Source organism: Balaenoptera ricei, chromosome 2, assembly GCF_028023285.1.
Source record: "Balaenoptera ricei isolate mBalRic1 chromosome 2, mBalRic1.hap2, whole genome shotgun sequence".
NCBI lineage: Eukaryota > Metazoa > Chordata > Mammalia > Artiodactyla > Balaenopteridae > Balaenoptera > Balaenoptera ricei.
Window position 1 is genome coordinate 112,449,628 of NC_082640.1, and position 10,590 is coordinate 112,460,217.

A 10,590-nucleotide genomic window follows, 5' to 3' on the forward strand; every position below is an offset into this window, starting at 1 on the left:
GATGTAGGATTGTATTGCCATAAACTTCCATCTTAGAACTGCTTTTGCTGCATCCCATAGGTTTTGGGTCGTCGTGTTTTCATTGTCATTTGTTGCTAGGTATTTTTTGATTTCTTCAGTGATCTCTTGGTTATTAAGTAGTGTATTGTTTAGCCTCCATGTGTTCGTATTTTTTACAGATTTTTTCTGTAATTGATATCTAGTCTTATAACATTGTGCTCGGAAAAGATACGTGATACGATTTCAATTTTCTTAAATTTACTAAGGCTTGATTTGTGACCCAAGATACTATCTATCCTGGAGAATGTTCCATGAGCACTTGTGTAATACATTTTTAATGCTTTTAACCATGTGTCTGTAAAACCTACTTAAACATGACAATGCATTCATTCATTGATAAACAATAAATAGATTAATAAATCAACCAATAAAATAATCTTAAATAATATCTTAATGATTTATTTATTAAGAGCTGGTTATATCAGATGACTTCTGGGATGATGGCAGGAGAATCTCTTCAGAGCTCTTCCCCAGGGAAATATCTGTAACTGGCAAAATTATAAACACACATTTACACGTTCTGGAAATTGTCACAAGAACATACAGCAAATAAAGAAACATTTATTCAAGAAAATGTACTCAAATCACAGTAAGAAGAGCAAGAGTCCATGGCAACTGAGCCATGACCTGCTCTTTCCCTAAACTCTCCAGCTCAGTGTGATGGAAAGTCCATTCCAAGCAGGTTTGGCCAGTAAGACAGGTACCATCTTCCCCCAGATCCCAGCCAATAGCTATCATATCTCACTGGGAGGGACATGCCACCAACATTTCTCATCTCTCCAAATTCCATGTTGCAGAGGTTAAATCTGAGACAAATGTGCCAAGATATCGAAGTCTCCCTTCTTCCACCTGGTTCCCACTCATTGAGCAGAGGCTCTACCTGAGGCATGGCAGGCTGAGAATACTGGGACCCCAATTACCCTCACCCAGTGTGTTCATAGAGTAGTGTTATGGTGGAGTTCCACAGCAAGAGAGGCAAGCCAAGAAGACCAGAGATTACTGCCCTACCTTGTGGCCTGCTCATAAAGCAGGGGAATCATTCCAAGAAAAGCAGGCTGCTATCTCCACCCAAGTCCTGAAGCAGTGGCTGAGATTTTTCTCAGTAGCAGGGGTGGTTCTTAAGAGCTGTGGCGCTCTCCCCAAGTGAACTGACTTTAATTGAAAAAAGAGCATGGTGGCAATATATGGCAGGTCCACAGCTAACATCATACTCAGTGGTGAAATGTTGACAACTTTTCCTCTAAGGTCAGGAACAAGACAAGGGTGTGCCCACTCTCACCACTCCTATTCAACATAGTACTGGAAGTCCTAACCAGAGCAATCAAGCAAGAGAAAGAAATAAAAAGTATCAGAACTAGAAAGCAAGAAGTAAAGTTGTCCCTATTTGCAGATGACATGATTTTATATATAGAAAATCCTAAGGACTCCACCAAAAAAAAAAAAAAAACTGTTAGATCTAATCAATAAATTCAGTAAAGGTGCAGGATGCAAAAATTTTTTTTATAAATTTATTTTATTTTTATTTATTTTTGGCTGCGTTGGGTCTTTGTTGCTGTGCATGGGCTTTCTCTAGTTGTGGCAAGTGGGGGCTGCTCTTTGTTGCGGTGTGCAGGCTTCTCATTGCAGTGGCTTCTCTTGTTGCGGAGCACAGGCTCTAGGCGCACGGGCTTCGGTAGTTGCGGCACACGGGCTCAGTAGTTGTGGCACACAGGTTTAGTTGCTCTGCAGCATGTGGGATCTTCCCAGACCAGGGCTTGAACCTGTGTCCCCTGCATTGACAGGCGGATTTTTAACCACTGCGCCACCAGGGAGGGAAACCCAGGATGCAAAATTAACATGCAAAAATAAGTAACATTTCCATACACTAATAATGAATTATGTGAAAAAGAAATAAAGTGATCCCATTCACAATAGCATCAAAAATAATGTGAGGGATTTCAAGGCTGAGGGTCAAAAACAATGGAGATTTAAATTGTAAGCCATTAAGAGGTGGCTGGAAGCTCCATGAAAGGAACAAAGTAAACTGTAGGCCAGCTAGTTTACCAGAATCACGGAAAGAGACAGCTATAAAGAGTCCTCAGAACAAACCCAAGACTGGCCTCAAAACCACCTGTAGGAAGAGGCCTGAATTTAATTGACTGGAAGAATTTATGCCTTAGGGCATTGTCAAAAACAGTAAAGCAATCAGCCACCAATTAGTGAAGCCTATGAGCTGGGTATGATATAGAGGCAGACAGCTGACTAGAGAGATCAGGGAAACAGTCAAAAAGAGCCCTGCTAAAAACACCCAAGATGATTATACATATTCCTAAGCCTGCACTCTTCAGGGTGTGACATCAGAGGCTATATGCTGTGGAGGAAATAGACATCCTCAAAATAATCCAGCCAAGTCACTAAACAAACCAACAACAACAAGCCTTGGATGGGGAGGATGAAATTAGTATCCAGAATTGCTTTATCATCTCAAACATCCAGTTTTCAACAACAACAACAAAATTATGAGAAATGTAAAGAAAAGGAAATTGCGACTCATACGTGTGGGGCCGAGGGTGGGGTTGGGGAGGGGGAGTCAACAGAAACTGTCTATGAGCAGGCCCAGATAATGGGCTTAGCAACCAAAGACTTAGCAGCAGCTATTATAGATATATTCAAAGAACCAAAGAAAGTCATGATTTAAGAAGTAAAGGATTATATGATGACAATTTCTCATCAAGTAGAGGATATAAATAGATAGAAATTACAAAAAAGAACCAAATGGAAATTCTGAAGTTGAAAAGTAAAATAACTGAAATGAAAAATTTCCTAGAGAAACCCAATGGTATCTTTAAATTAGCAGAAGAATCAGTGATTTGAAGACGGATTGATAGAGATTTTGTAATCCAAAGAACAGAGAGAAAAAAAATGAAGAAAAATAAACAGAGACTCAGAAAATGTGAGGCATACTTAAGGGCACCAGCATATGCATACTTGGAGTACAAACAGAAGAGGAGTGAGAGAATGGAGAAGAAAAAATATACAAAGAAATAATGGATTAAATATTCTCAAATTTGATGAAAATACTAATCTACACACCCAAGAAACTTATTGAATTCCAACTAGGATAAATGCAAAGAAATTCAAAAACAGACACATCATAATAAACCTGTTGAAAGGTAAAGACAAAAAGAAAATATAGAAAATGGGGGGAGGGGGAATATGTGCTCACAAGATACAGATTTATTGTAAAGATAAAGTAATTAAGACAGTGTGGTATCAGTGCAGAGAAATACAAATGGACCAATAAAACAGAATAGAGAACCAAGAAAAGGACTCATGCATATGTGGAATTTGATTTATGACAGAACTGGCATTGCAGATCCATAAGGTATTGAGTGCCTATGCAAGAAATGGTCTGGGACAATTGGGTATCGATTTTGAAAAAAAGAAATTTAATCCCAACCTAACAACAAAACAAATGTGAAGGCAAAACTTTTAAAAACATTTAGAAGAAAACATAAGAGAATATCTTTATGATTTTACATTTGGGAAAGATTCTTAAGATACACATTAAAAAAATTCAAACCAGAAAAGAAAGTATTGCTAAATCTGCTCATATTAAAATTAAGACCTTCTGTTAATCAACACATCATAAAGAAAGTAAAAATAAATAACATATTTAGAAGACATAACTAGGTGAAGATACTTGCCACACATTTAACCAACAAAAGATTAGTTTCCAGCATACAAAAAACTAAAAAACAAAAAGATGTAACTTATGAATAAGCACCCCCTAGTGATAGGGACAGAGTAAAGGGACAAAGTAGGTGATTAAATAGTTAATCCCACTAGGGAATTGTAAATAAAGAAAAAGTATGGGAGATCCGTGTAAGTTAATGATCACTCAAGAAAGCAGGTTTGCTTAACCACAAAATCAAGCAGGCTTGCTTAGCAACAAAACCATGCAACAGAAGCATGAGACATGCCCCCAAATTATAAAACAATGGTGGCATGAGACCCACATCCTGCCCAGTGAGCTCGGTAAGTTAATGACTCCTAGGACATGCTCTCTGCACACATAAAAAACAATAATTTATGGAAAGGTGACATTTCAAAGTGAAAGACGCTTACTGTACTGAGACCTGAAATAATTTTTCCATAATGCCATGACAGTCCTGGCTTGACCATGTAGGGACAAGAAATCTCCCCTGCCCAACCTGGAGGAGGAGGTGATGATGGAAGCGTGACATCTACTCAAGAATGAGGAAGAAGGTGGTCTTTTCCCCCTCCCCACTTTTCCTTTGATTATAAAAATGTAACCCACTAAGTACTCAGGGCAGCGCAATGCTTGACTGTCTGCTTGTAAGCCTCATAAGCATCCTATTCTAATAAATCACTTTGCTTTGAATTCTTTCTGCACGGAGACATAAAGGACCAGAGCCGCCCCCCCGAAACGCCACCTAGTGGTTTCACTAGAAGATAAACAAGAATAGTTTTTAGTGAATCAGTAATATTGTCTCTTTAGCTGGATTGTGAGTGATTGCATTTTATTTTATTTATTTATTTTTAAAGGAATTCCTTTATTTTTATTATCATTTTTTATTTATTTATTTTATTTTATTTTTGGCTGTGTTGGGTCTTTGTCCCTGTGCGAGAGCCTTCTCTAGCTGCGGCAAGTGGGGGCCACTCCCCATCATGGTGCACAGGCCTCTCACCACTGCGGCCTCTCTTGTTGCAGAGCACAGGCTCCAGACACGCAGGCTCAGCAGCTGTGGCTCACGGGCCCAGCTGCTCCGCAGCATGTGGGATCCTCCCAGACCAGGGCCCGAACCCACGTCCCCTGCACCGGCAGGCAGACCCTCAACCACTGCGCCACCAGGGAAGCCCTGCATTTTATTTTTAATCACTGTATGGTAGATAGACATGAATATGTTTAAAATATTCTTTTGCGGATTTTCAGTATTTAATAACGATAACATGACAAAAAAAACAAAATAAATGAAAAGAAAACAGAAAGAAGGAATTAATAAAGAAACCTGACATTAATAAAATGGGAAGCTGATACATTGTAGAAATAAGAAGAAAAACCAGAAAACAGAATGTTTTAAAAGGTTGATAAAATCTTCTGTTAAGCATTATTAAGGAAAATAAAACAAACAAATATATGAAGAATGTGTAAGGCAATATTACCACAGAAACACACAAAAGAAATAAAAGTAGCTAATACAGACTTAGGAAAGGTTTACTATGTGTCAGACAATGTTTTAGATATTACGTCATTTAAACTCCACAAGTATAAGTATTATGTCATTTAATTTTCACAACAGTTTTATACATGAGATAGCTTTTATTGTTACTTCTATTTACCAAATGAGGAAAACTTAGCAGAGAGAGGTAAAAGAACTTCCCCAAGTTTACATTGCTAGTGAGTGACAGATCTGGGATTGGAATCTAGGCAGTATATGTGTTTAATCCTTCCTCAACATTGTCTTTCTTCAAATGTTTATCTCATAGAATGTTAGAGTCCAGAAGATCCTTACAGACCACTTAATCCATTTCTCTCATTTTGTGGTAGAGGATCTTTTTTTGGATTGTCCTAAAAAATGGAACAAACTCTCTGGAGAGACTTAGAAGAGTAAGTGCAGATGTTACTGACCTAAAGAACAAATACAAAAATTATAAGAGAATGTTAGCGCAACTCATGGCAATAAATTTGAAAACATAGAAGAAGGAAACAATTTTTGAGCAAAATACAAATGATGAAACTGACTTAATAAGCAGGGAAAAAACCTAAAATGAAACCAATAATCATATAAGAAATTGGAAGAGTAATTAAAGATCTACCTTTTAAAAACACACCAGGGCTTCCCTGGTGGCGCAGTGGTTGAGAGTCTGCCTGCTAATGCAGGGGACACGGGTTCGAGCCCTGGTCTGGGAGGATCCCACGTGCCGTGGAGCAACTGGGCCCGTGAGCCACAACTGCTGAGCCTGCGCGTCTGGAGCCTGTGCCCCGCAACGGGAGGGGCCGCGATGGTGAGAGGCCCGCGCACCGCGGTGAAGAGTGGCCCCCGCTTGCCGCAACTAGAGAGAGCCCTCGCACAGAAACGAAGACCCAACACAGCCAAAATAAATAAATAAATAATAAAAATAAGTAAATTTAAAAAAAAAAGTCATTCATCATCACAGCTATAAAAAAAAATAAATTAATTAAAAAAATAAAAAAAATAAAAATAAAACACACCAGTCTCAGATGGTTTTATAGCAGAGCATATATCATTTTTTTTTAAAGTAGCTGCTCTCTTTTTTTTTAAAGTTTAATTTTTATTTATTTATTTATTTATTTATTTATTTATTTATTTATTTATGGCTGTGTTGGGTCTTCGTTTCTGTGCGAGGGCTCTCTCTAGTTGCGGCAAGCGGGGGCCACTCTTCATCGCGGTGTGCGGGCCTCTCACCATCGTGGCCTCTCCCGCTGCGGAGCACAGGCTCCAGACGCGCAGGCTCAGTAGTTGTGGCTCACGGGCCTAGTTGCTCCGTGGCATGTGGGATCCTCCCAGACCAGGGCCCGAACCCGTGTCCCCTGCATTGGCAGGCAGACTCCCAACCACTGCGCCACCAGAGAAGCCCCATATATCATTTTTTAAGAACAGATATTCCTATCTTATTTAAATTATTCCACACTATAGGAAAAGAAGAACTTAAAATACATTTTATAAGACTAGCTTACACTTAATATTAAAACATAATAAAGATACTACAAAAAGATAATAGATCAACTTTATCTTTGAATACAGATGCAAAGAGCCTAAATAAAATCTTTGCAAATCAAATCCAACAGTCTATTAAAAGAAAATCATTTCATGACTAAGTAGGATTCCAGGAAACAATAATAGTTTAACATTAGAAAATCTATGTCTTCAATTCACCATGGGAACAAAATAAAGGAGGAAGATCACATGATTATATCAAGAGTGATATAAGGCATTGTCAGCAGCCGTTTCTAATAATAACAGCTAATGTTTAAGTGCTTGCTCTGTGCCAGGCATCGGTTCTAAGTGCTTTGTTTGCATTAACGTACTTAATTTTCCTAACAACAGTATTGCTACAATCATTATTATTGCTCTTTTACAAAAGTGAAAACTTGAACTCAGAGAGGTTAAATAATGTCCCACATATAGGAAATGATGGAGCCAGGATTTGAAGAAAGGTTGTGTTGCTCTAGAGCCCACATCCTTATCAGCTAGACTACACTGCCACTAAGAAAATCTCTAATTAACACTAAAAGAAAGTCACTATATTTAAATATGATCAACATTCATTTTTTTTTTTTTTTTTCACACACACACAACATTCATTATTGAAGGCTAACAGTAAACTCTACAATAAAAGGTGAAATTTCCATTAAAATTCAGGAACAAGTTCAGTGTCAGGATCTTTGTGTGGGTGTGTCAATATATATAGCACCGTTCTTTCCCTCGTGAATCTGAACAATGTAGAAAAAGCATAAGATGTAATCAGGGAGGAAAATATCAGTCATATTACCATTAAAGGCTAGATTAGAGTTCATGGATTGCATTTGTGGGAAATGGACTTTGGAAACTAAACTCCAGAGTTAGGCAGACCTTGCTGACCCAGTCATGGAAGCACCAGACCGAGGCAGGCCTCCCCTTGTCAGGGAACTAGCCAAGCATGCCTGATTTATTTTCCTCAAGTGTGTCAATGAGCCCAGAGAGCCCAGGAATATTATGTTTGATTGAGCTCCCTCTATGTGATTCTTCTTATTTAAAAAGATTTAATTTGATTCAGTCACAACTTATAAACTACCAAGAACCAAGCAGGGACAGCAAACCTTTGTGAATGGCAGAACATGTATTCCTCTCTCTCACTTTGTGAGAACTTAGGGGCTGAGAGAAAGGAAAAGATGGGGCGTGTGGCATGCAGGATCTTAGTTCCCCGACCAGGGACCAAACCCGTTCCCCCTGCAGTAGAAGTGCAGAGTCTTAATTGCTGGACCACCAGGGAAGTCCACAAATGTCTATCTTGGGCTGAATGATTTACCTGCAATATCTAATTGAATGCTTAGTTTAAAACTCACACCAATTAAAAGATGAGATATCTGTGACTCAGAAAAGCTAAGTAACTTGCTCTAGTTTATCCAGTTTGGAAGTGACTAAGTAGCTATTTGGCCAGGAAAAAAAGTCAGTAAAGACAATAGAACATCATCTGAGCTTTTGAAATTGTTGTTTACAGTATCATTCAAATAATTAGTCTCAATCAAAAAAAGTTTGTTTAAGTCAAGGAGTCAGCCTTTACAAAGAAGAGATTGTAAAGAATGGGGAGGATTTCCCCAAGAAGTGAAGGTCTTCAAGTTAGTCAAGGGAAGAATTTCATTATGAAGAATATAAATGTCAGTTTGTAATAATAAACTATAATATTCACAAACATGGAAATATGAATGAAGCATCTGAACAAAGGCATGACTAAATATTGCCAGGGGTCCAATTATGCAACAAGCCAACCCTCCTTGCTTCTTTTTAGTCTCTATGACACCATCAATTCTTTCTGTGGCAGGTAGATGCAGAAGCACCTGCAGACCAGAGAGTGCCCCCTATAAAGAGGGGTGAGCATGGGATTGTACTCAGGTTGGCACTACATAAAGTACCCTCAGTTTTCTAAAGATATGTGGTGATGAACTGAGAAGATCATTCCATTATTTTCCTTCCCCAAACCTTTCTTAAAGCTTCTTTCACATCCTTGTTTCTCAAAGAGTAGATAAGGGGGTTCAGCACTGGGATCACCACTGTGTAGATCACAGCAACCTTGAGGTCTTGGGTCAGGGAGTGGCTGGACCTGGGGCGCAGGTACATGAAAAGTGTTGTGCCATAGAAGAGGCACACAGCAGTGAAGTGGGAAGCACAGTGGAAAAGGCCTTGAACCTGCCCTGGGCTGAGTTCCTTCTCAGGATGGTGACGAGAATGAAGAGGTAGGAGACCAAGATGGTGAGGGTACAGCTCAAAAGGTTGAAACCAGCAAAAATGAAGAGCAGGATTTCACACAGCAAAGTGTCCACGCGTGACGGAGACAGGATGGGCGCTCCATCACAGAAGTGAGTGACCACGTGAGCACCACAGAATTTCAGACTAAAGATACAGCTCGTGTGGATTAGAGAACTGAGGAATCCTGCACGGTAGGAGCCCACAATCAGAGAGGCACAGACCTCAGGAGGTGTGGCAGTTGGGTAGAGCAGGGGGTTACAAATAGCCGCATAGCGGTTGTAGGCCATGGCAGCAACGAGATAGCACTCACTGGTGGCAAAACCCGCATAGAAAAACATCTGAGCCATGCAGCCGGGAGAAGAGATCACCTTCCTCTTGGTTAAGAAGTTCACTGCCGCAGACCGGCTGCAGAAAGCTAGAAGTTCCTGGCGGTGAGGGGTAAGGAACTGAAAAGCACCAGTATGGGGTCAGAAGGGCCAAGACAACTGATGGTTGCAAGGCAAGTTTATTCAAAGAGCATGAATGTATATATAGGTTCAGCACGGAAGGAACACTAGGCAACAAATCAGTAAACCTTGTATTTCCACATAATTCTGTCGCCGCTATCTATGCGCCACTATCTATGCACCACTATCTATGCACCACTATCTATGCGTCAGCATGCCTTATGGGCCGTTCTTTGGAGATACAGACTTCCCCCTCAGGGCAGCACGTCCTTCTTCTGGGGAACAACCAGGGGCTCTTAGATCCAGAGCAGGCACCTGGAACGAAACTGGCCGCAAGCCATTCTCCTTTTTTACGCTCAATACCGCAGCGTCAGGAGTGCATACCAAGAAAGAGACAAGCAGTTCTCCGCAAAGCAGAAAGCTGAATAAGCTTACAGCTTGGGGGCCACCACAGTTCACCAGGGTCTGGGGGACAACTGTGAAGGAGTAGCAGAAATCCGAGAAGGAGAGGCTCTTCAGAAGGGAGTACACGGGTGTGTGCAAGGTGGCACTCAGCGTGGATCATAATGGACATGATCAGATTCCCCAGCAGCGTGATAGTGTACATGCCCAGGAACACCATGAAGAGCAGTGTCTGGAGCCAGGGGTCACTGGTGAGGCCCAAGAGCTCAAACTCAATCCCTCGGCTCAGGTTTGCCCCTTCCATATTTCTCCAGTTCTCTGTGGTGTGGAAAGAGAGGACCACCAGAAATGAGGTGAAACACACAGGGGCTCTCACTGGTTTCGTTCTGCCCTATGGACAGCCTTCTGAAGATTGTTGATAGAACTTTGTCATAGAGAAGTTCTCCACTACTTGGCTGGTTGGTTAGTTAGGAAGCATAACTTGAGCAGCAATGGAAAATATAAAAGAAATATACACAGTTTGCTCTCTTAGGGATCTTAAAAAATTCTAAATAATGAAACAGTTACTTACCAAGTATTTATTGACCGTCTGCCATATGCTTAGCTCCATGTTCTTCCTGTCAGGAATTCAAGAGTGTCTGACCTCAGGAAGTTTATATTCTAGAGACAGTATATTTTGTGTTTAGGCACACAGGCTCTGGCGTCAGACT

General features: G+C 40.3%; 1 protein-coding gene across 1 annotated transcript; it reads right to left on the bottom strand.

The window, feature by feature from the left end:
- Window positions 1-8,738: 8,738 nt before the first annotated feature.
- LOC132360549 (olfactory receptor 5AU1) lies at window positions 8,739-10,265 on the bottom strand. Its single transcript, XM_059915630.1, is given in 4 exon segments — window positions 8,739-8,956; window positions 8,959-9,423; window positions 9,931-10,033; window positions 10,035-10,265. Coding segments are annotated over 4 exon segments (936 nt in total). The 5' UTR covers window positions 10,185-10,265.
- Between the last annotated feature and the right edge of the window lie 325 nt (window positions 10,266-10,590).